Source organism: Narcine bancroftii, chromosome 4 (genome assembly GCF_036971445.1).
Source record: "Narcine bancroftii isolate sNarBan1 chromosome 4, sNarBan1.hap1, whole genome shotgun sequence".
In the NCBI taxonomy this organism is placed as follows: Eukaryota; Metazoa; Chordata; class Chondrichthyes; order Torpediniformes; family Narcinidae; genus Narcine; species Narcine bancroftii.
Genome location: NC_091472.1, coordinates 217,678,635 through 217,705,837, shown reverse-complemented (window position 1 = coordinate 217,705,837; position 27,203 = coordinate 217,678,635). Strand labels below are relative to the sequence as shown.

At 39.6% G+C, this 27,203-nt stretch overlaps 1 protein-coding gene across 4 annotated transcripts in view; it reads left to right on the top strand.

Moving 5' to 3' along the window:
• LOC138761591 (sperm-associated antigen 16 protein) overlaps positions 1 to 27,203 on the top strand; it is an 879,716-nt gene that overhangs the window by 367,134 nt on the left and 485,379 nt on the right. Inside the window, exon 13 of one of the 4 annotated variants that reach the window (XM_069933946.1) lies at positions 4,800 to 4,821. The exons of the other annotated variants lie outside the window; for them this stretch is intronic. Coding sequence (XP_069790047.1) covers positions 4,800 to 4,806 — 7 coding nt within the window. The 3' untranslated portion in view covers positions 4,807 to 4,821. Of the gene's footprint in view, positions 1 to 4,799; positions 4,822 to 27,203 lie in introns of those variants that run through there. 4 annotated transcript variants of the gene reach the window in all.

The following is a 27,203-nucleotide window of genomic DNA, read 5'->3' as shown; positions in this document are numbered from 1 at the left end:
TATCCCATCAGACATCTGTGGAACTCTGACTTCGTTAGCCACCTCAGAGCCAACAAAACCACATGATGGCAATGATGGAGGAGGAGGAGGAGAAGATGATTGAGAAAACAACTCCATCAGCTGTCATGAATTTGGTTGTGCCTTCCAGTTGGGGGGGTGTGGGTGTGTGTGTGCGCGCCTGCACACACTCAAATTGCATCCACTTTTTAAATTATACAAAAAGTACATACTCATCAATATATATAAGATTTTCTATTTTTTTAATTTAATGAATACAAGAATTGTTTGGATTTCAAAAACTACACATTTCTCAACGGCATGGTCCGAACATGCCACAGAGGGCTAAGAGTCAGAGTGCCACTGTTTGGATGAAGTATCAAAGCAAGGTCCTGGAAGCTCTTTGTAGTGGACATATTTCATCACACCATTGAAGGAAAAAACAACCGTTCCCAGTGATGTGGCCTCAATAAACAAAGGCCGATTATACAAGACCATGTTTACTTTTTTAGTCAGTGAGAGAGTTGACGTGCTCCTCACTCTTCAGTCCATCTGACTTCCTTGGTATGTTTTTATTTATTTAGTGAATTGCTCTCAATGTTTGTTGCCTATTTGAGCAGTTTTTAAGCGCCTCTTAATATCACAATATGGCACCCGAGGGTTAGTTGTGAATGGTATCTCATTCTGCTTAGCAAGCTGCTCTTCCGCTTCAGAGGATCAGTTCAGGCAGCCTTCCATATCCAGAGCAGCAGGTCGTGGGTTCAGGCAGCAGATGGGTTCAGCTCATATGGATGGTATCACAGTTATGAGAAGCTGTTCTGAGCATTCTTCAAAGTTACTCTTTGGTTTGGAAAAGCATTGTGTAAATACAAATGATTCTTTTTTGAGTTTGCACGATCTTGCTTGTCTAACCTTCCACCTCAATTTCTAGTGTCAGACAGGCTTACATTTTACCAGGAATCAGTTTAAACAAACCAATTTAAAATAATACAATCCAGAAAATGCATTTGATCCCGAGAGCAATCATCAAGGAACATCACTTATACAGCAGTCTCATTAATATTATGCAAATTCACCCAACTCCATTACACCACAGAAAACCACAGATTAAGAAGGTGAAGATGCAACAGAATTTCAAAAATATGTTCGTTTTCATGTAACTCTCTCCCAAATTTTCCTTGGAAATTGTTAAAGTATTCAAATATGGCACCCAATGTATGCACATCATCTGGAAAGAGGAATTAATTTGGGAATGTTTGGACTTTTATAACTCGGTTTTCATAAGAACAGATGAAATACAAAGTGATAATTTTTTCAGTTGAATTATTTTTTTAACGATAGGAACATAATAGAAAAATAATGATCTGAACTAAGATACAAAGTGAATACTTCACTGATCCAATGTAAGAACTAACCTGAATCAACATGATTGGCACTTTTAGAGCCGATATTGTCAGTCTTGAAGCACGCTGAATGTCACAGATTTTTTTCACCATATCTCCAAGCAGGCACTTCTATCAACTAACAGCAGGTTATAATCTTAAATGATCTGCAATCTAAATTTAATTAAATTTATTGTATGGACTGTATGGACAGCCACCAATACATCAATTAGGGTATTCAGGAGTTCTACCACATTAAATAGTACAGTTAAAAGGTAAAACAGCATTTTAAATGTGAGGGGTAAAAAAGTAGAAGGTTATGTTGACAGGCAAACTGAAATACAATGCATGGCTATTGTTAAAACATTGTAGGGTGGAGGGGAGTGGGGTAGGGGGGATTTGGTATATACCACATGATTTCTTGTATGTGAATTATCATACTTAAACATATTTGAATGTATTGTGGTTTAAAATTTTAAATAAAGTATTAAAAAAAAACATTGTGCCTCTTTTCAGAATGCCACAAAGGACCTGTTTTAATGTTTAAAAGTCTATCAAATTTTGTAACTTGTTGAATTTAATTCTCGTCACTTACTAGGCATACAGACATAAAAAGGAGTATGAATTCTTCATGGAAGCTATAATATTCCCCATTTGAAGTTATCAGCATAATTCAGGTTTTGATGGAGCCACCAAGCCAAAGTAATTTTATTGGTGATGCTGAGGCCATTATATGCATTGGTTCACACTTGTATAGAGTTTGTATCACAGGCATGCAAAAGAATTTGAAGTTTCAAATTCATTAGAAATTAGCCTTTGGCCTTCAACAAATTGTGAAAAGAGTTAAATAAAAGTAGTTATGTTGCATTGAAGTTTAGATGAATTTGAAGGAAAAATTAAACGCAAGTTTTAGAATAAGTTAACACCTGGTGTTTTCGCTTCTGTTCTGCACTTCTAAGTTCTCAAGTATATGTGACGTTTGAGTATATATACACTGCATATGTATGCATGTTATGTCTGGCTGTGTGTTTGTGTATTTTTGCACCGAAGACCGGAGAAAGCTGATTTGTCGGGTTGTACTTGTACAATTAGATAACAATAAAAGAACTTGAATTTAAACTATTACAGTAGGAAGCTGTTTTCAACACACAAACATGCTGAAAGAACTCAGTGGGTTCGAATTCTCAGAAGAGTTTGGTGGACATTTCTCCCTGGAGCGTAGGAGGCTTAGGAGGGATCTTATATAGACATAAAATCATGAGGGACATTAATAAGGTAAAAAGTCAAACCTTTTTCCAAGATAGGTGAATCTAAAACTCGAGGGTATAGATTTAAGGTGAGAAGGGAAAGATTTAATAAGGACCCAAAAGAATAGTTTTCACACAGGGGTTCAGTTAGTAAATGGAATTCACTGCCAGAGAAAGTGAGAGAAGTAGGGATAATTGTAAAATTCAAAATATATTTTGTGAAATAATTGGGTAGGAAAGGTTTGAAGGAATATGGGATGAACACAGCCAAATGGGTCCCAAGTGGAATATGAGGTGGTGTTCTTTTAGCTTGTCTTTATATTCACTGAGTTAGTAGAGAAGGCCGGGGACAGGTTGTTTGATGTGGGAATGGAGGGAGGGGAAGTTGACCTAGCATGTAACTGGAAGTTCAGTATAACCTTTGAGGACAGAGCACAGGTGTTCTGCAAAATGGTTGCTTCATCTCATCAATGTAGAGACCACATCAGGAGCATCAAATGCAACAGACAAGTCTGGAGAAGATGCATGTGAATCCCTGCCTAATCTGGAAGGGCAGCATAATTCTCTGAATACTAGTGAGGGAGATGGTATAATGCAGTGGTTTTCAACCCTTTTTTTCCTCACTCACACACTACCTCAAGTAATCCCTATGGCATTCTATGCAAGTTAGTAGCAAAGGTGACAAAATTGACGAGTTCCACTTGAGTTCAGGAAACAACATCAATGAAGAAAGAGTAGAGGAAGGATGATAGAGTAGTTTTGGAACAAGGATGCTTCCATGACTCCAGCATAGTTTTCAATCTCCCTCCTGACTCATTACCCCTTTTTTATGAAAGACAGGCATAGCTGGGGCACACTTGAGTGCCCTTTGATTTGTAGAAAGTGAGGGGATTCAAAAGAGAAGTTGTTCTGGGTAAGATAATCTTCTCAAAATCAAAAAGTCAAAGTTCAGATGAATTGTCAGAGTACATAAATGACATCACATACAACCCTGAGATTTTTTTTTCTGAATTTTGTATTAGTAGTATCTGTAAACTGTATTCAAGAAGAGATTTTTAAAAAAAAGAAAGACACGGCTCAGGACATCACAGGCGAAACTCTTGCCACCATCAAGACCATCTGCAGGGAACATTGCCATCGAGAGCAGCAGCAATTGTCATGGATCCACATGCTCTGTTCTCACTGCTGCCATCAGGAACAGAGGTTTAAGAGCCTCTTAAACCAACTGACTGCGCAAATACATAAATATTCTGTAACAAATAATGTGCAAAGTAAGATCCTTAAATGAGTCACTGAATGAGTCTGTTGTACAGGAGTCTGATTGTTGAGGTGTAGCAACTGTTCCTGAAACAATGTCTTGTGGCACTTATACCTCTTTGCTGATGACAGGAGTGAGAACAGGCCATGTCTTGGGTGATGTGGATCCTTGATGATTGCTGCTGCTGTCCGATGGCCCTGTTCATGTAGATGTTCTCAATGGTGGGAGAATTTTGCCTATGATTTGCAATCTTTTGCAGGGATTTCTGCTCACGGGTATTGGTGCGCCACACCAAGCAGTGATGCAGCCAATCAGCATACTTTCCATGACACATCTGTAGCCAAGTTTTCTGATGACATAGCAAAACTCCGCAAACTCCTGAGGAAGTAGAGGAGCTGACGTGCTTTCTTCTCAATAACATTAGTACAGTATGATGGGCCCAGAAAAGATCCTCTGAGATAGTGACTTCCGGGAATGTAAATGTTCTCACCCTCTCCATCTCTGATCCCCCAATGATCTCTGGATTGTACACCTCCAGTTTATTCCTGGAGTCCACAGTCAGCTCCTTGGTTTTGCTGACATTGAGTGTGAGATTATTGTTAGTGCACCATCCAGCATAGTTTTCAATCTCCCTCCTGACTCATTACCCCTTTTTTATACAGTCAAATTTGTTGGTATCATCAGCGAGCAGTGTTATTGTCATCCTGACCACACAGTCATAGGTGCAGAGTGAGTAAATTTGCAACCCTGATGTGCTCCGGTACTGATGGAGAGTGTGCCAGTAGATAAGAGTGTTAGTGGAGTGAAACTGGTTGGGTCTTTTACTAGAAAGAACTGGAGGCCCCTAAGACCTTCCTGATAGGGGATGGATATAGAGACTGGATCTGAAACATTAACTGGTTCCTCTTTCCACAGATACTGATCAACTGGCTGAGTTCTTCCAGCATTTCTGGTTATTTTTCTTCTGATTTATCATTTCTGCCAACTACAAAGTGATTTTTCCACCAAATATATCTGCCTCCAACTTACCATCCATTCGCTGACTCTCCTTTCATAATAAATTGCTTCTAAGAGAGTTACTGGTCTCATAGTGGATACATTTATCTTATCCCATCCCTCCAGTGGTGGAAAAATGCTGCAAAGTTACATTTTAAATGTATTTTCTCCAGCCTAAACTGGTTTATTGTGATTTCCTTAACTTGAGGGAGATTAAGTTTACATTAACTAACTAGTCCATTTGTTGCACAGGTGTAATCTGGCACTTTAACGAGTTACCTGTTCCTATTCACTCACTGACCTCAAACCTCTTCCTACAATGCTCAAACCAAGCCTATTGAAAGCTTCAGGGATGGCTACCCAGTGTTTCCTCTAGTATCCCATTTCAATGCAAACAAGATAACGCACCATCAATTATCACAAAAGACTGAAGTTGCGAAACTGATAGGCTTTTATTAACTATAGACTGGAACAGCCATCAACCTCATTGATTAGTCAAGATGGCATGGAGTAGAGAGCATGCAAAGGGCTGTGGGTAGGATCGGTCTCAGGAGGCGTGTCCAGCCAGCAGCAGTCAATCATAGCATAACAATGGTTTACCATATTCTCCCCTCCTTGTTAAGAAGAGTCCTGTGGGATGAGAAGAAAAGAAAATTAAACAAATATACATTTTACAGATTAAGTTTGTCAGAGGGTCTCTTTTGTCACAGCGAATGATGAGGTAATGGTTGGGGCACTACTTAATATCCTGAACAGCTTGTGGGGTTGGCTTGTTGTCACCAGTTACAGTTCATTGGGAGGAGGGGGGGGGGTGTGGGACGGACATAGGTGAAGAGAAAAGGGAGTGTGGTGCTTGTAAATCAGGGGTGGAGAGTAGTCAGCGCAGGCTCAGAGACCCCTAATATAGCAGTGGGAGGTGTCTGATGGTAGTCATTGGTGGTTGGAGGGGTGCCAGATCCCGGATCAAGATCGTGTCTTCAAGCCTGTCAGGGAAAGCAATGGAGGCATACTGAGGTTTAGAGTGGAGAAGGTGGACCCTCTTGACTAGATTGCCTGGTGTGCTTTCGAAGCAGGACCAGTCGTGGGGAGGAAAGCCAGGTGGGCAGAGTAGTCCCTGCCACATACTTCCTAGGGAAAGCAAACATCTGTTCATGAGACATGTTGTTAGTGGCCGTACATAAAAGTGACCGAATGGAGTGGTTCATGTCTGGGAGGACTTCTTGCCATTGGCAGCTGGGGAGGTCTGTGACTTCAGTGCCAGGAGGATAGTTTTAAAGACCATAGCATACTCCCTTTCCACTTGCCCATTCCCTGTAGGGTTGTAACTGGTGGCCCTGCTCATGGGGATGCCCCTGGCCAGAAGGTACTGCCGCAGCACATTAATCATGAATGAGGTCCCCCAGTCGCTGTGGAGGAAGCTAGGCTACCCAAAGAGTGTAAAGACAGTGTTGAGGGTCTTGATATGTAGCCATGGTTATGTCCGAGCAGGGGATGCTGAAAGGGAAATGTGAATATTTGTTGATGATTGTAAGGAAGTAGACATGTTGATTGGAGAAGGGGATGGGCCCCTTGAAATCAATGCTTAGGCACTCGAAGGGCAGGTAGCCTTGATCAAATGTGCCTTGACTGGTCAGTAGAATTATGGTTTGCATTGGGTGCAGACCTGGCAGTTTTTAGTCATTGTCCTGCCTTCCTCAACAGAGTATGGTAGATTCCGAGCTTTATTAAAGTGGGAAAACTCAGTGACTCTTGGGTGACAGAGGTTATTATGGAGGGTCTGCAGTCTGCCCATTTGGATGCTGGCACAAGTCCTGTGGGATAAAGTGTCCGGGGGATTGTTAAGTTTGCCAGGCCAGTAGAGGATGTCGTAGTTGTAAGTAGTTCGATTCTCACTTGAGGATCTTATCATTCTTGATTTTGCCCCTCTGCTTATTATTAAACATGAATGCGACTGCTCGCTGATCCCGTGAGGGGAGTGGATCGTTTTACTGTGAGATAGTGCTTCTAGTGACGTACTGCCTCCATGATGGCCTGGGGCTCATTTTTGGCTGAGGAGTGGTGAATTTCAGGGCCTTGAAGGCTGCTTGAGAAGAAGGCAATGGGTCTGCCTAATTGCTTGAGTGTGGCACCCAGGGAAAAGTCGGACACATCCCTCTCCACTTTGAATGGTGTGGACTTGTCTATAGCATGCATGATTGCCTTGGCGATGTCATCGTTGATGTGGTCGAATGCAGCTTGGGCCTCTGCCTGCAGGGGGAATGTGGTGCCTTTTATCCATGGGCTACTCTTGTCTGTCTTGTCTGCGTAGTTGGGAATCCATTGAGCATAGTATGAGAAGAATCCTAGACCTCTTCAATGCATTGATAGTATCTGGGAGATGTGGCTCCAGCAATGGACACGTGTGGTCAGGGTCAGGGCCAATTATGCTGTTCTTGACCACGCAACCGAGGATAGCTAGCCTTGCTGTCTGGGACACACATTTGTCCTTGTTATAAGTAAGGTTCAGGAACTTTACTGCCTGGAGGAATTTACAGAGATTTGGATCATGATCTTACAAGTTGTGGCCGCAGATGGTCACACTATCAAGGTATGGGAAAGTGGCCTGCAGTTTATAGTGATCCACCATGCAGTCTATCTCCCGCTAGAAAATGTAGATCTGTTGGTGACGCCAAAAGGGACCCAGTGGAAGTGATAGAGGCAGCCATCTACCTCGAATGAGGTATACTGGCGGTCCTCTGGGCAGATTGGGAGCTGGTGATATGCCGATTTCAGGTCAGTCATAGATAATACCTGATATTGCGCAATCTGGTTGACCATTATCGGATATGCGGGGAAGGGGGTACACGACAAGTTGCGTATACTGGTTGATGGTATAACCATCCTATTTTGTTCCCCATTCTTTATCACAACTACCTGGGGCCTCCAAGGGCTATTGCTGGCTTCAATTATGCTCTCAGCCAACAAACGCTGAATCTCCAACTGAATGAATGCCTTGTCTGTGGCACAGTATCGTCTGCTCCTGGTGGCCACCGGCTTGCAGTTGGGGGTGAGTTTGGCAAATCGGGGGGGAGTCAACCTTGAGAGTCAAGAGATCACATGTCATATGCAGAGGGGCATCATGAACCTTTCATTGCAAACAATGAGGGGGGGAATAGAGCCCATTGAATTTCAATGTAACTTTCTGAAGTTGGTACTGGAAGTTCAATCCCAGTAGCAATGGGGCACAGAGTTGTGGCATGACGAGTAGCCTGAAATGTTTGTAATCTATCCCTCTAATGGATTCGCCTCCATTAGGTCATTACACAGGACTCATGGATGGCTGCCGTATGGGATTTGGACATGAGTGATATCTTGTCTTTGGTAGCCCGGACCTTGAGGGATAGGTGCTTAGCAATATCAGGGTGAATAAAACTTTCTGAACTCCTGCTATCAAATAAACAGTTCGTAACGTTCCTGTTTACCTGTACGTCCATCATGGACCTGGCAAGTTTATGTGGTCCCTCTTGGTTCGGGGGATGGAGGCCGGTATAGACTTGCTGTCTGAGTCTGATGGGTACGTAGATCCCAAGATGACTGTCCACGCTTTTCCCCCATGGTGTTATAGGCCTGAGAAGATGGCGTTTTCCACGCGGTCCAAAATAGCGGCTTCTGTGACTCGAACACAGCATTACTAGTTCGCAGAGGAAATGGCTCTGTTCACGCTGACAGGAGTGGCGACTGTTCACATGCAACGCTGCTAGGTTTCGAGGATGATTTTGGTATAACGTCCTTTTTTTCTGCACCTAGCGCATACCACCTCCTTGGCAGGGCAGCATTTCCTCAGGTGCTTACCCTGCTCGCAGAAGTAGGATTTAGGGTGATCGCCCGCAACACTCTCCAGGTTCAGGTCACTAGAGGAGTGGGATGGTGTCAATGACTTGTCGATCATGGCATGGGACGATCCCCTGTCTCAAGATAGCGGCGACCAAGGGACAGCTGAGTAATCATCCAAGTTTTGGAGGGCCACCTCCTGCGTCTCTGTCAATTCAACCTGCCTATGTAGATCAAGTATTTTTTGTTCAAGGAGTCTCTGCCTTAAGTACCCAGAGTGGATGGCGGCCACGTGAGTGTCCCAAAGGAGGTCCTCAGAGTTCTGGGTAGCCGTCATGGGTTTGCAGTCATATGCTCTGCATAGGTTCCGGAGGGCCCGTAGGTACTCGACGCTTGACTCTCCGGATCACTGCTTTCTGGTGGCTAGGAGGTGCTTGGCGTAGACCTCATTTATTCTCCTGTGATGCTGGGCCTTCAGTATCCCCATGGCCTCCATGTACGAGCTGGCGTTGTTGGTCATAGGGAATACCAGGGGTCTGGCTCACAAGAAGAGGAGCCTCATTCAGTTTTCATTCATCGTGATAATGTCCACAGCTGCTGTCAGGAAGTCTTCAAAACAGCGTAGGCAGTGTTTGAACATATTTGGGGCACCAAATGATCGTGGGTTGATGTTGAGCTTCTCGGGTTTCAGGTACTGCTCCATCTTTCTTGAAAATTTATAGTTAATAAATTTTATTAATTATAGACTGGAACAGCCATCAACTTCATTGACTGGTCAAGGCAGAGTGGAATGGGGAGCATGAAAAGGGCTGTGGGTCGGATTGATCTCAGGAGGTGAGTCCAGCTGGCAGCAGCCAATCATAGCAGTGGTTTGCCACACAAGAATTGGAGAAAAGTTAGGCAGTGGGACATTGTACTTCAGTGTTTATACCAAGAGTTCGCTGCCTGCTGTCCAAAATCTCAGGTAAAAATGGGTGATGTGTAATGACCAACAAACCGGTTTGTGGTCATGATGGTTTGGAGTGGTAATGGCAATGCGATGACCCCTTGAAGGGGAGGAAGTAAATAACCTGGAAGTTCACTGCTCACTTCCCTTGGTTCAGATCATTTGAATCTTCCCTATTGTGTACCCACACATTGACAGGGATCTGGAGTTGAAGGGGGAAAATGATATTGTCTCAGCTTTGCAACACCAGGAACTTTATTTCAGATATGAAAATGAGACAAAAGGTTCAGCCCGCAATATATGTCCAAGTTCATTTGCATTGTCACCTCTTTGAATTTCAAGCACTACCCAGCATCTCTCCCAAAATGGGATTGCTGGACAGAACAGAACTACTTAAGTGAGGTTTGATCCCTGAACTCGGATCTCAACATCTTATGCAATATTTCAAGATGGAATTACAGTGAAATTCAATCTCTTTATCTTTTTCCCTCTGCACTTTCAGATTAATTCCACGTTCTGATAAAATATCTATATTTGCACATATTAACACACTGTTAAGGGAGCTGATGTTTTTATTTAAATCCTGCAACAGCAGGGTCTGTGCCTAAGATCGAGGTGCTTGTGCTGGGCATCAGATTACAAGAGGTTGCAGATTGTGAGAGAGCAACGAGGCAGTGCAGGGCACCAGAAATGGGAAGAACACCCCCAATGAGAATAATAAGCAGAGGAGATGACCCTGCAGGATGGTGTCCATAGCTGTGAACTAGCGAGATACTCAATGGCTGACTAACTTGCATTGTCTGCAGGCTGGTTGTGACATGTGATCAACGGACCTACGCAGGCTGCAGACTGCTGGAGAATGGCTTGTGGGAACCAGATATTCGAACGTGGATTTGACAGGTCGCTGAAGGCAAGAAGAGCTCCCAAAGGGCCTCGGACGCTGATTGTATCGGAGGTTTGGATCTGAAGCTCAGGTTGCCAATGGATGGAACAGGAGTCTTTGTGACTACAGAGGCTGCTGGAGCGCTGGAGGCAAATCTATGGACACTCTCTGTTTCTATTTCTCTTACTGTTAGGGATGTCGGGCAATGGTCATGGTGACTCTTTGTTTGCCTTACAGCAGCCAAAAGCAAATTTTGTATAACATTACATTTTCTGTAGTATTATGACAATAAAAGGAATCAGGAATTTGGAATTTTACTTTTTTTGATCATAGATATCGCTGAATCCACTGTTTACTTCAGATAATCAGCACTGATTGTAATTGTCTTCTCATTTGTGCTAAAACCAGCTGACGTGCTGTGCAGTTGTTCCCCAAAACGTCAGAATAATGCATTTGAGAAATGTGCTTCCATGTTCAGCGGTGTCTTACTGAAACCTGTAAGAGATTGTCAATCAGTATATTAAGCTTGATGTAGGAGAGTACATGTAGGTTCAGGAACTAACATCTGAAAAAATTTTGATAGATTTTCAGAAAAGGTAATGTATCACTGTTAAGACCGATGTGAGCAAATTATTGTAAACCGTGCCTATTGAAGTTAGCGTTATGAAGCTGTTTGTACAACTTTAAAATGACATGTTATTATAGTAACAGACAAATCATAAAATTCTGCCATCCAAAAGTAGGCCATTGCATACTTCATGATTCTTTTGGCTTTTTGAAAGTATCCCTTTCTCTCTCTCAAATCCTTGCAATACTTAAAGTTTACTTCTAACTGGTTATTGAAAATTACCACCAGAAATTAGAGACCACAAACAGTGAGACAGGTCAGTTACCAGATTTTGCAGACAAAATAAATTCATTGGATGCAAGTCAAGTTCTTCACCATCTGATCATACATATACAAACAGTGTCACTCCAGACCGTGGGTGTACGCATAAAAACACTCTGTACACAATGATCACATCAATAATCAAAATAAATATATATTAATATTTGGGAAGTCAACTTTGTAGGGTAACATTGATGACAGTTCCTGGGCCTTTTGGATCTGTGAAGACTCCACATTTTGTCAAAATTATTTTAAAAAATGTCTTCTGCTTGGGTGATTGGACAGGAGATTTATTTTTCTTGTCAGCTCTCAACAATGCATCAGTTGTCCCGCTGGGATCACAGAAAAGCCAAGGAAATCAGTCCACACTGGAGAAATTTATTGCAGAAATTACCCTATCCTTTGTTGTTCAGAGCATAGAACATTAAAGCAAAGTCTGAGTCTTTCAGCCCCCAATGTTGTACTTTCCTAAAGAAACCTTGTGGAGACAGTTTCATCTTCACACTGAGAGCATTCTCCATTGTGTTGTGCAGTCTGCAGGTGTCCAAAATGGAAATCGTCCTTTCTGTCATGGAGAGATATAACTGCCACAGCGCACATTTGAGGGCAAAGTCAAGTAGGTTTATTCTCCATGTTAGTTCATTCACAGAATATTGGAAACCTAATTTGACCGGGCATGTGCCTCACGTCTGAACCAATGGTAGAGGTACTCAACCATTTTTAATACTGAACATTGAAATTTAAATCACAGATTACATTCTGTCCTCTTGCTACTTTGAGTGGTTCTTCCAAATTTCATTCAACATAGAATCTTCAGAGGAGTGAGGAAAGATTTAATATTCAGATGTGTTAATTTGGAGGAAACTAGGGAGTGACTTGTGTGATTTAAACCACTAGAGAATTAACGTGTGCAAGGCTTGGCGATTTGTGATTACCATAGAAAATGACTTGGGTTTGGGCACTTCCAATTTCCATTTAATTAGTATTCAACAATGATAGCAATATGTTTGGGCAATAAAATGGTCTGCAAATACAGGCAAAATAATTAATTTGCTACATTTTGTGTGCTTTATATTAATTGAGTTAACAATAGATGTTGAATTTCTTTTCTCCTGATTTCTGCAGTCACTTTATTCTTTTTACTCAGTGCCTACAAATCACTGGAAACAGGTTTGGTGCAAGAAGTGTCATTCTTGACACTCTGAAGCCTGACAGATTCAATAAAAGTCTCGTGTCAAATCTACAACATAATTCAGCGTGTTCCCAAAGGCCTGTCAACAGATATGAACCAGTCACATGACAATCAGCTTCCCTTCAAAGCAATTGCTTAACAACAACATAAAGTGCCAAGCATTTTAGCTTCCATCAAGTAAGATCTGAGGTTCTCCTTCCAGACTTCAGTCAATTTTGCTTATGAATCAAATTATTTTGATAAAATAGCAATGTGTGTGTGTTTTAATGCCATTTTCAAAATCCTGAAACTGATTTGGAGGCGATTACAAATGATTCAAGTGACTGTGGTCATATTCAGCTTAATGTCATTCTTCTGCACTGCTGAAAACTGTTGTTCCAACGTTGTGCCTCTTGATGTCATTGAGCTCATTATGCTTCCATCATGCCTACTTGCATGACTGGTTGATCCAGGATTGCTGAGCTGGCTTAATAGTAATTGTAGAATAAGAGCGGTAATTTCAACCACTGCCTTCATGGACAGGTGCATCTGCCACAGGTAGAATGGCGAGGAGAAGATCAGGTCAATTAATCGCCTATGAATGTTCACTCATTCCTTGCAGCAGACCCCTGTCTGCACCCAATTACTGTCAGCTCAGTCAGAGGTTAAGCTACCAAGCCACTATTGGTAGTCACCCTGCACCCACAATGCATGCTATGCCCTTTCCTGCCACCAGAGCTTCTTCCAAGTTCCTTTCAACACAGAAGGGTACTGATCCATCAGACTAGGGAAAACAATGACAGTAAATGGCTTTGATATTTCAATTCCCCACCCCACTCCCTTGCTGACATATCTGTCATGATCTCATGCACTGCCAGACTGAGACAACCCACAAATTGGAAGACCAGCACCTCATCTTCTGACTGGGCACCCTCCATTCAGATAGTATTAACATTGACCTTTTCTGTTGAAACCCATCCCCTACCCCATCTTATTCCTCCATCTCTCTCTCTCTTCCCTTTTCTTTCTGTCTCCTTGCACAGAGCCAAAATCATTTTTCACATTTCCTCTTACCACATCCAATTAACACCTGTTGATTGGTCTGTATTCCTCCCCCTCCCAGACTTGCCTCTTTCCTGAGCTTTTAATTCAGACACCTGTCTTTTTTCACTCATACGTTGAAGAAAGGCTCAGGCCCAAAATGCTGGTTAAATATCTTTACCACCTATGGACGCTGCGAGACTGCCTGAGTTCCTCCAGCATTTCTGTGTTTTGATTGACCTCATGGCCTCTTCAAGCCTGGAATCAATGATGAAAACTCCCAGGGTTACACCTTCCCACTGTGCCTTTGGCCTTAGTGGATCAATCCTTCAGTTGGACAGGATGTATCCAGGTATTGCAACTGGGGAGCCTACTTTATTGTCTGCAAGCCATCATATCTGACTAATTTTCAAATTGTCAGGCTAATTGGTTGGTCTGCAGACCAGCCACTCTAATTTAGGCACCCGTCCACATGACTTTCTGAGGTGGACCTGGCAAGGTTGACTGGGCTGGGAGTGGCTTTCTCTTGGATGAATTCAGTCAAGGTCAATGCTAGATGATCTAACCAATTTTATTCTTTTGCTGCTTTAACTTAGTAATGATGAACTGAATGCCACAAAATTCAGAGGGAAATATATCTGAGTTCACAAATTCATCACATCAAAGAAGGATGGCAGATTTCCTTCCCTGGAAGAAATTGTGAAGCCAAGTATTGGCTGGTATAACAGTAATGGAGTCAATGGTAACCTTGAAAGAACAGGCTAGGTACATTCCCATAACTGATTAACCCACTCCAAATTGCCCTGGATTACAGACAGGATTGAAAATGATGAAGGAAAAACTGTGTGTGTAATGTGTAAGGTGAATGATTCAGGTCAAGTTCAAATGATATGCAGTAATGGTGAGACAAGATGGCTGCACCGTTGCAGTTGCAGTAATAGCAGCACTCTCATTGGACCCAGGAAGACAGGAGAGTAGAGATGCATCTTCCAGCACTCCCCTGTAGGCTCCTAATACCCCTTCTGATGTTGATGGCCCCTTTACTGGTTTACACTGCCTGTAGAATGGTACTGGTTAATGTTATTTTTTAAAAGCTTTGATGAACCCATGAATGTTTGTGCCCAAGATGGCAGGAACCAAGCTTGGCAGCACAGACTGCCGAGTTGCAGGCTCTGGGGGATGCATGGAGAACGCCACCCCACTAAGAATGGCAAGTCGCGGAGAAGACCCTACAGGGTAGGAGACCACAGCAGTGGACCAGAGAGGGGCTTGGTGGTCAAAGGACTTACACAAGGCTGCGGGCTGCTGGAGACTGACTCGTAAGACTAAGTAATAAGGCCAGGATTCATGAGGGTGCTGATCATGAGCAGGGCTCTGTAGGGCATTAAGCATTTACTGTTTCATTTTGGAACTGGTGCTGAAGAGGTCGACAGATATCTGCAACAGATAGGAGGCAATGCGGCTACAGACATTCCGAAGCACAGAAGGCGGTGACATCAGAAGAGGTAGAGTGATCCATGGAAACTCTAAGTCTCTGAAGGAACCGTCTTTTTGCTTTTCCTTCTCTTGATAGGTTCCCTGAGCTAGTGACACCTCTTTGTGTGCCTTTATGGGCAAACAAAAGATTTTTTTAAAAGTTGTGTATTAAGTATACGGCACACTGGAATTTTATCTGAGAACATATTTGGAAACAATGATAAGGCCAGTGGAGAGAGAATAAAAACAAAAGATTTCTGTAAGCATGCCAGCAATAAAACATTGGGTAGGGCTGACTGGTAACTTATCCAAAGAGACACTCAGCATACCTGGAATAGTTAGCAAGTAGTTCTTGTGGATTTTGTTAAGTATATGGCCTCAAGGTAGATAATAGAGACAATGGATGTCATGAAAAGTTTGGTTATTGTTTGGGTAAGCAAGTTATCAGGTCAAGGTAATATATATCGAGGCAAATGGGTGTGGTGATTGATAAAGGGCCACCCATTATTTTCCAAAGGCTGCCTGGATACAGAGAAGGTGTCAAAGGATTGAAAAGAGCAGGTGTTCAAAAAGGAGTTGAGGGATAGGCCCCACAGCCACAGACCTCACTGGTGCCTAAGCTTTTAGAAAAAATAACTGAGGGAAAAATTATAGTCATGGGTAGAGTCTAAGATGATAAAGCACTGATTTATAAAGGGCAAATTGTATCAACCAATTTGAATTAATTCTTCAATGAAGTAACATTGATGCCATCAGCATCTGTTTTCAAAAAGCATATTATAAAATACCACACAAAATGCTGGTTAGTGATTGAAATCAAAGAAATAAATGGGTCACTGGTAAAATGGATAGGTAACTGGGTTTAGACAGAAACCAGAATGTCCTGGTAAACGCTTTTCATATTGCAGAATAATAGACTACAGAAGACTCTTCAAGGTCAGTGGTCATGTATTAAGGACTTGGATATAAATTTTTAAATTTAAACTTAGACATAAAGCACAGTAACAGGCCCTTTCGGCGCAAGAGCTCATGCCATCCAATTACACCCAATTGACCCTCAACCCGATCTGTTTTGAACGGTAGGAGGAATTTCCATGTGACGAACAAGATGAGGGCGCAATCAGCAATGAGGACATAGGATATCAGATTGGACAGATAGAAATCATAAAACCAGAAAATCAGACCACGATTTGGCAATTCAGCCCATCAAACCTACTTCACCATTTCTTATATCAACCATTCAAATATCATTATTTTCTTTACCCATACTTGATAATGCTGCTTTTAAAGATTTTAACAGCTCCTTAAAAATATTCTTTGAATTCATCTACCGTGGTATTCTGTGGTAGTGAATTGCATAGATTAAAGTGGCACAGCTGGCCTTTACAACACCAACAATCGGGCTGTCTGTAAAGAGTTTGTAATTGTCTCCCTGTGTCTGTGTGGGTTTCCCCAGGGGCTCCAGTTTCCTCCCACTGTTTAAAACATATTGGGAGTGTTGATTAATTGGGTGTAAATTGGGTGGCATGGAATCATGAGCCAAAATGGCCTGTTACCGTGCTGTATATCTGAATTTTTTTAAATTAAAAATTTTAATTTAAAATGTGAGGTGGTATAATTTTGGAAGCTAGAACAATACAGACTAAATGATGCAACTCTAAGTAGTGTGCTGTAAACTTGAAAGAAACTAGAAAGATGAAGAAAATGGTTATAAGTGTATGGAATCCTGGGAGATGGAGTACCAAAATAGGAAAGTTATGTTGAAACTTTAATGAAATATTATTCAGGGCACAATTAAAATAATTGCATCTAAATCTAAGTGTTTAAACTTGGGAAGAATATCCAAGATGAATATTACCTTAAATCCTGAAAGAGATTTAATTAAATCTCATTATCAGCACTCCCTTGCAGGGTCCAACTTCCCAATCATGATGCCGACGGCTTCATACAGGCTTTAAACAGGCCTTTTAGAGGATCTGACAGTGTTTTATAAACATCCAGTAACCACGGAGGTCTGTGCCCAAGATGGCAGCACCTGGGCTGGGCAGCTCATCACAAGTGGCTACAGTGGGCCAGTGCAGGGCACCACTAACAATCTCTGTTGAGAAGTAGAAGTCTAGGAGACAACCTTCAGAGAAGGTGACCACAGCTGTGGACCAGCTGGAGGTTCTGCAGCTGCAGGACTCACACAAGGCTACTGGAAACTGACTAATAGGAACCAGGTATCAGAATCGGGATTCAAGAAGGCACTGAGGGCAAGAGGGCTCCCGAACAGCCTTGGCCTCTGAAGGCTTCCTGATGGTATCAGAGGTTTGGATCTGAAGGTCAAATTGCCAATGAACTGTGTGGCTGCAAAGGCTACGAGAGCACTGGAAGGAAATCCATAGACACCCAGTTTCCCTCAAGAGATGCTCTTTTTCTTCTCTTTCTCCTATTGTTAGAGGCACTGGGCCATGTGCATAGAGCTCTTTGTTTGCCTTACAGCAGATAAAAGTTGAAGTATATCATATAAATTAGATTTTTTTGTATTATTTTATGACAAAAAAAAGGAATTTAAACCCCAAACCTTGAGATTTGAGGTTGAGGGAGTTCACGAAAAGGTAAAACTGGAATGATACAAAGGAATCTACAGACCAGTTAAACTGACATCAGTCATGAGTGGGGGAAAAAAGCTAAACTCTGTGTTTAGACGTGGTTATAGAGCAAATGCAGAAAAAAATATTACAGCATTGTACAGAGCAATTTGGCATTAGGAAAGGAAATTGTGTTAGATTAATTGTGTTTAGAAATCTTTAGATTTCTGAGTTGTAATTAACAGATTAGTTAAGATTAATGAAGTCAGTCAGAATAAATTAGTTGGCAGACTGTAACTTCTGGGACTCTGACAATATCAGTTCTTAGCTTCACTATTTACCCTTGTTTAATGTTTTATAGGTGAATTTAGTGGTGTGCAATTGCTCAGCAAAAGGAGGTGTAAGGTGTTCCTTCCATCCAATAGCCTACAGGTCACCCTTGGACGAGTTGTAGTAGCTGTTTAGCCTCCCAGTGAGGGTCACGTGAAGCCATGGATTGCAGGTGGTAGATAGTTTTTACAAGCAAATGCTACAAATTGGAAATTGTGGTTGTAAAACTGAAAACACTGGGCAGATGAATCTGCTGATCAATGGCCAGGATGACCTGTTCAGTTTGGACACTGCAACTGAAAGGCAACGGGAAACCACTTCAGTATTTTTCCCTTGTATAATCATGAACTCAACATCGACTACGGACTCAGCTCAAAGATGGAGCCTTCACCGAAGGAGAATAGGGAAGGCAACAACTACAAATTGGAGGGTCAAAGATTGTGATGAATGGCGAGACGTGATCACCCACATCGAACAGCAAGGCAGCTGAATGAGAGGAATAAATCCAAGAAACTAGTATGACTGGGGAGAGGAGGATGAGATTATTTGTTTTGTCAGGAGACATTAAAAAATGTATATTTTTTTTAAAAACTGTGAGTCAAGGATATTCAGAATGGACAGAATGTTAACGTACAAAATAATTAGGAAGACAAACGGTATGCCAGTCTTTACCATTAAACATCTGGAGTATAAGAATGTAAAGTAACTGAAAAATCTAGTCTGTCCACTTACATGTGTTTGACTAATGTTTCAGCCGGACACTGATGACTGATTTGGTTGAGATACTTCACATCATAAATTTCAGTCGGTGCTATGTATCTTTGCTCTTGTGATGCTGATCTTTCCAAGGAACAGCAGCTGATTGATACCATATGATCCAAGTGTATTGTGACTTCTTTCACAGAAAGCATCAGTCAAAGCGTTTAACTTTCCTGTTTAACAAGTCAAAATATGAATGTGTAATTGCAGTCATCCCACAAGTTCCATGAATAATAGACAGCCTCCGTGTGACACTTGGGCTTCTCTTTGTTGTACATGAACTCCAGGGTCGAGGAATGGGCAATAAAATATTACCCTTACCAGTGATGACTACAACCCTGTCAAAATTACTACCTGATAATGTATCTTGTCTAAGACCATGAGAAGATTTTTTTTTAGTACCATGTACTTGTGGCATTTATATGACTCATTTATTCTTAAGCAGTCTATACTGCCACTATATTTTTTGCTTGCCATGCTTCCAGAGTTAAAGGCAATTTCCTCCTTCTTTGAATATTAATATTTATCCATGATCTGGATAACAAAAGACAAAGGAGCTTTATAAAAGGCAGTAGATCTGTGGAAAGTCAAAATGAAGTTAGGGTATCTTCACTACTGAGAAAATAGAGCACAGCACAGGCTGTTCGGCCCTCCAAGTTGTGCTGACCTATTATTTCCTACCAAAAAAAATTAAACCCTCCCTACTCATAACCGTCTATTTTTTCTTGCATCTAGGTGCCTGTCTAGGAATCTCTTAAATTTCAATCTCCACCACCACCCTTCACAAGGCATTCCAGGCACCCACAACTCTCTATGTAAAAAATGGTACCCCCCCATGTCTCCCATAAACTTTCCTCCCTCCACTTTGTACGGATGTCCTCTGGTGGTTGTAAGTCCTGCCCTGGGGGAAGAAAAGTGCTGATTATCTACCTTGGGCATGCTTCTCAGGATCTTGTAGACCTCTATTAAGTCACCCTCTATGTTCCAAAAAAAAAGCCCTAGCTCTACTAACCTTGATTCATAAGATCTTGTAACATCAAAAAATAGCTGTCCATGTGAGGATTTACAAACACGTCCTGTGAATTATTACAATCACTTGGCCTTTTGAAGGAATCCTTAGGGAGAGATGCAATGATTAAAATTCAACCAGTCTCCCATCTCCACAATTTGCTCTGTCAGAGCTGAGCACAGATAGAAGTCAATGGACCATTCAACTCCTTCAGGACAGAATCATTGCATGAGCTTGGTATTTTCTTTTACCTTTGGCTGTGGCACTGAGTGATGAGGATTGAACAGCAAAGTCCATTGACATTTTCTGCAACTTGATAAACGAATGGCATCACATTGCACCCTTGGATTCATAAAACAAGAACCCAATATGGGTTGTGAGAAGAATAGTAAAGCTAACCCCTGCTTCTTCATTTACTTACACTAGAGAAAAGTAATCAGGAATTATTCAGGACTTCTGAATAGGGCATCACCTCAGGCACTGAAAGCTTGGAGATTTGGATCTGGAGCTTGGGATGCCAATAGTTGGAACAGGAGTCTGTGCACGGCTGCAAAGGCTACAGGAGCACTGGAGGTGAATCCATGGACACTCAGTGTCTCTGAAGGGTCTCGCTATTGCTTCTCTTTCTCTTGCTGTTAGGGGTGCCGGAGACTCTGTTTGCTTTATAACAGACAAAAGTTGAATTATATTATGTCTATTACATTTTTTTTATTATTATATGACAATAAAAGGAACCTTTGAACTTCTGAAACCTTTGAGCCTTGAAAGTTAATGTACATTTTCCTTAAACAATTTGATCTTGCGCAAAGTGGAGAGACAATGAGATGGCACCTGCTGTTGACCTGTGTGACAATAGGCAAATTGAAGTGGACCCAGGTCCTTCCAGAAACTAGTGATTATCTGCTCTGTCTCAAACCTCTAACCTCTCAAAGCATTTCATCACAGATGACTTAAGTGCCATCAGCTGACAGTTATTAAGGTAGATCACCCCACTCTTCTTGGCCACCAGAATAAGGGATGTCCTTTTGAAGCAGATGGAGACATTTGACCATTGGAGAAAGAGCTTGAAAATGTCCACAAAAACCCCAGCTAGTTGATTTGCGGAAGTTTTAAGGACATGGCCAGGTATCCCATCTGGCCAGAAGGTTCTCAAAGATTCACACACTTGAGGGTTCTGTTCTTGGTCAGCCCCAGAAATTGGGAGCACAGAATCACAGGGAATTGTCGGAGCTCACAAGGGTGCTTCATTGTTTTTACTTTTGGAATGAGCAGAGAAGACATTGAACTCATCCAGAAGGGATGCATCACAGTTAATGATACTGCCTTAATTCGGGATGGCATGCAACCTCTGTCACAGCTGTCAAGTGTCCATCAAATTGGACCAGAATTGATAATGGCCTTGCAGAGATTGTATCGGGTCTTTCTGTACATCTCCAACTATCCATTTCTGAATGCCACATATCTGGTCTTCAGCAATTTATGGATCTCTTTGTCCATGGTATTTGTGACATTTTAAAAAACTTTATTTAAAAGATTTTTAAACAGCTTACAATCAAACATAACAGAAATAAATCAATTTTTATATATTAAAAAAAACAAAAATCCCTCCCCACCCTCCCACCCATTCAGCCAGGGGATCCAAATATAAGTAAAATGTAGAATATATACAATATTTTTAAGTATTTCCAAATTCATATACTCCAAATAGGAAGACCACATTTTAACAAAAAAAGAATAATTATCATGTAAGTTACATGTAAATTTTTCCATACAAGCTCTCAATTCATTATACCAACATACTATATTAATCTCCACATTATTTTTCCAAGTACTAGCTACACATTTTCGTGCTACAGACAACACTAAGTGTACAAATGCAATTTGAAATTTATCCAACCCCAATTCCTTCAAAGAGACCATATAGCCCAACAAAAAAATCAATGGGTCTAATGGTAATTTAATTCAAAATAATTTTTCCAAAACCAACCTAATTCCTTCCTAAAATGGTTGTACTTTAACACAAGACCAAATGGCATGTAAAAAAGTTCCAGTACATAATCCACATCTAAAACAAGAGTCAGAATTACTAAACCCATACTTTTTCAGTTTCTCTGGAGTCAAATAAACTGATGTAAAAAATTATAATTAACCATTCCATATCTTACATTTGTCGATTTAGTTACACTTTCATGACACATAACTTCCCAATTCTCTTGAGGGATAATATAAGTTAAATCTCACTTTCTCATTTATTCCTAGATATCTCCCATTCCGGTTTATCCATACTTTCTTGTAACAATTGATACATATCTGAAATGTAGCCTTTCTTTGGTATAGAGGAAATCAAAGATTCAAATTTCATCAACTTTGGTAAATTCATCTCTTTACCATAATTATCTTTTATCAAAGCTCTGAGTTGATAATACACAAATAAAGAATTTACAGATATATCAAATTTCTCCCTCAATTGATTAAAAGAAAGAAACTGACCTTCAAAACAGTCCTGAACTATCTTTATACCCTGAGAATTCCATCTCTTTAAATGGTTATTGAACATTGAAAAATAAATAAACTGATTATGATATAATGGGGTTTGAATTGATCATTTACCCTTCGATCCTAAAACCATATTTCTTTTAACCCATATCTTTAACAAGTGTTTTAATACCGGTATATTACATTCCCACAATAAGTTCATTTTCCACTTAAATATAAACTGGTGTACATCAACTTCAGAAATACAAGCCATTTCCACCTTCGCCCAACTTGGGGGTTGGTCAATATCCATCAATCTCCTGACAAATTTCAACTGAGCAGCTTCATAATAATTTTGAAAATGAGGTAACTGAAGTCCACCTAATGCATATTTCCATGTAAGTTTATGCAAAGCTACTCATGCTAATTTTCCCTTCCATAAAAATTCCTGCACTGCCCTGTTCAAAGCCGTTGAAAGTAAACATGGTATTGACTGAAATAAATATTGGATTCAAGAAAAAATATTCATTTTAATACAATTTACTTGACTGATTAATGTTAACAGAAGATCTTTCCATTTAATCAAATCCATTTTAAACCTTTTTAGTAAAGGAACATAATTTAATTTATATAAAGACTGATAATCTGTATTTACTATTACTCCTAGATATTTAATTCTATCTGACCATTTAAATTTTATAATATTTTTACAACTAAATAATCTCCTTCCCCACTGGCAATATTTCACTCTTATCCCAGTTTACCTTATATTAAGATAACTCCCCAAATTTCAACAAATAATCTTGTAAATATTTCAAATACACCAACACATCATCTGCAAATAAATTAATCTTATATTCAACATCCACAATTATCATCCCTTTAATCTTATCATTCTGTTGTATTGTCTAACTTAATGGTTCAATACCCAAACAACGCTGGTGATAATGGACAACCTTGATGAGTCAATCGTGTTAATTTAAATGGTAAAGAAGTTTGACCATTTGTCACCACCCTAGCAATTGGATTTTTATTTAAAGCCTTAACCCAACCAATAAAATAAGGGCCAAAATTAAACTTCTCTAACACCTTAAATAGAAAATTCCATTCAACCCTATCAAAAGCTTTTTTTGCAACCAGTGCAACCAGTGGGTTGCTGTCTCGATGCATTGACCAGTGTTATTAATCTAAGGATATTATCAGACGCATTTCTATTCTCAATAAAACCTGTTTGATCTATATTTATCAACTGAGGTAAATATTTAGCAAGTCTATTCGCTAACACTTTCACTATAATTTTATAATCTACATTTAATAAAGAAATAGGTCTATATGAAGATACTTTTAATGGATCCCTGTCTTTCTTTGGAATCACAGTAATTATAGCACTCAAGCAAGATTCTGGTAACAACTGATCCTCAGTTATTTTCTGCAATACATCTCCAAATACAAAGGATAAATCTTCATAAAATACTTTATAAAATTCAACTGAAAATCCATCATCCCCTGGTGACTTTCCATTCAGCATCTCCTGTATAGCTTCTTTAATCTCAAAATGGAGCTTCCAATTCTGTAACCTCCTCCTCCCCTAAAACAGGTAATTTTAATTTAGATAATTAAGATTCAATAGAACCAACGTCCTGCTTTCCCTCAGAAGTATATAATTTTTGATAAAGTTAATAAAACTGGTCATTAATTTCCTGAGGTTTATAGGTAACTGTTGAATTCTTTTTAACAGTCTTAATAGTTTGCGATGCCTGTTCCATTTTTATTGCCATGCTAAAACCATATGCGCTCTCTCACCCAGTTCATAATAACATTGCTTAGATAGGTGAATTAAATGCTCATACTGATAAGTTTGTAATGTATTATAATGTAATTTCAACTTTGTTAAATAATCTTTTTTATCTCCTGTAACATTTTTCTGAAATTCCTTTTCTAACTCAGTAATTTGTTTCTCCAATGTTAAACTTTCCGCCACATGTTGTTTTTTTAACTTTTGTAGTGCAATAATTTGCCCACGCAAATATGCTTTCAAAGCATCCCACAGTACAAAATTACTACTTACTGAATTAATATTTTCAGCTAAGAATAAAGTAATCTGTTCCTTAACAAAAGTAATAAACTCTGGTTTCCTCAGTAACATTGTGTTAAATCTCTATCTATAAGACAATTGTACCACTTCTGGACTTGCACAGGAGAAAAACAACATCGAGTGATCTGATATAACCTAACTGTAGTATTCTACCTTGTAAATGTGCCGATACCAAAAAAATTCTATTCTAGAAAATGAATCATGTCTAGATGAATAAAAAGAAAAATCTTTCTCTGTAGGATTTACTCTCCTCCAAACATCAATTAAATTTAAATCTTTCATCAGAGCTCCTATTTGTATTGCTGTCTTTGATTTCCTTATACTTTTCAGAGATCTATCCAATAAAGGATTTAAACACAGTTAATGTCTCCCCAATCAAAATATTTTCATTATCCTGATTTAACAATAAAAAAGCTTCCGACATGAACCATTCATCATCTACATTAGGTGCATAAATATTTAACAAGGTCCATGGTTCAGCAAAAATTTTACAATTCACCATCAAAACCCTCCCTGCATTTCCTTCAAATTATTCAAATTCAAACGGTAATTTCTTATGAATTAAAATCACTACACCCCTTGCCTTAGAATTAAAAGAAGAAAACACATGATCTCCCCACTCTCTCTTCAATTTCAAATGTTCTTTTTCAGTCAAATGCATTTATTGCAAAAAAAAACAATCCCTGGACATTAAAAGTTGCAAAGTTCAAATTAGACATTTCTTTAATTTAATAATATATTTCACACTAGTATAAAATATTGCTCCCCTTTCTAATTCTTTAATATTCTAAACCCTCCCCCTATATAAAAATTCCAAAAAGTCAAAGAAATAGAAAAAAATAGACAACCCCCCAACAAACTACTAAAAAGTAGTAACTCCCTAAAAATCTGGGTGTGGTAAAACCCACTAGTGACAGATGACTATTAAAGGTCTCAGTGTCATCCAACCCCCAGTCAGACTTTCACAAAGTACTTAATCAAATATATTCAACCCAATGATTCCAGTCCCAATGATTGTTCCGGGTCCTCAATATCAATGAGACTTTGCGTAAGTTCAACTTTCTTTCCATTCTTTCCGTGTTTCCCATTCTTCCCATTCCCATTTGCATTTACCCTCCTTTTAAGTGACAATGATGGCGACCGTCCACTTCCTCTCAAATCTGGCAACGAATTAGCAAAAATTAACGTATTGTGATCATTTTCAAAAAATTGAGATTGAAAATTCCCATAAAAAACTTTCAATACAGCCAGGAAATGAAATGCAAATTTATAAGCCTTTCGCCACAATACTTCTTTAGCTGATTTAAATTCTCGGCGCCTTCTAATAATTTCTTGGCTCAGATCAGCATAGAAAAACATTCTGTTATTTTGAACCATCATTGAAGTCTGATTTTGCCACACCTTCTGCACCACAATTCATAATATCATTTCTCTGACCTGATATTTCAAACAACGAATCAAAACTGCTCGTGGTGGTTGACCTGGAAACATTTTTTTCCTCAATGCTCTATATGCCCGATCTAGCTCCAAACCATCCGGAAAAAATTCATTGCCCAGTACCTCAGGAATCCATTTCTTAAAAAACTTTATATGATCTGAACCTTCCTTATCTTCTGGAAGACCTACTATTTTTACATTATTTCTTCGACCTTGATTCTCAAATGAGTCAATCTTCTTCAATAATTCCTTCTTCTGAATCCCACAATCCATGAAAGAATCTTCCACTTTTTCCATTTTTTCTCTATTACGATCCACTTGGTTCTTACATTCAAAAAAGGCTTCTTCAACTTTTTAAAAATTATCCTGTAGAGTGTTCACTGCTTCTATACATCTATGAACATCACTTTTAACTACAGTCATATCTTTCTTCATAGAAGTCATCTCTTCACACGTACTGTTCATTTTAGTTTACACTTCCATAAACGATTTATCTTTTTAGACATCTGCATTGGCATATTTTCCATTTGTTGAGCAATCCCTTCCAATATTGTAAACACATAATCCAGTCCAGGTTCCATCACTTCCACTTGAGGCCTACCTTCTCTGGTCCCAGCCCCCAATATTCTTCCTGTTTTGGTTCCAATAGTGCTGGGCTCTCTTCGTTTTTTTAAAACTTTATTTATTTGTTCAAAATACAGATAGTAAATAACATATACAACAATAAACCAAAAACATGAATGTTATATTTTATATTAAAAAAATGAAAAAAGAAAGGAAAAAAAAAGAACTCCCCCCTCCCCCTCTTCAACCAGCTCTCCTAAGGAGAGTCATAAAGAAAGGAGAAAAAAAAATTAAGGAAAAATTAAACATACATATTAAAATCTAATCAACATAAATCGAAATGTAAATATTCTGAATGTAACAACCACTTACTAATAAAAAAGCTATAGCTATCACGCGAAACATGTAATTTTTTCCATTATTAAACAGTATGTCATCTCATTATGCCATCTATTAATATCAATCATATTTGTATCTTTCCACATACTAACAATACATTTTTTCTCTACAAATAATACTAAATATACAAAAGCAAGTTGAAGTTTATCTAAACCCAAACCTTACAGAGGTTGCAAACTGCCCAATAAAGATACTATCAGATCTAAAGGTATTTTAATCTTATACAAATTTGGATTTATCCCAACCCTTTTTATCCATACCATCCTATAATATTTAATACATGAATAAAATATAACTCTTCACTGGTACCTTCACAAGAAAAGTCTCGAATTTAATCATTTCAAATAAAATTTAAAAATAAAGAAACAAAGAATTGTTATCAATACCATAGCTGTCCTTCATCATTACGCTTAATCGAACCGTTTAAACCTCGAACATTAAAAGTAGCAAACCTCAACTTTAACAT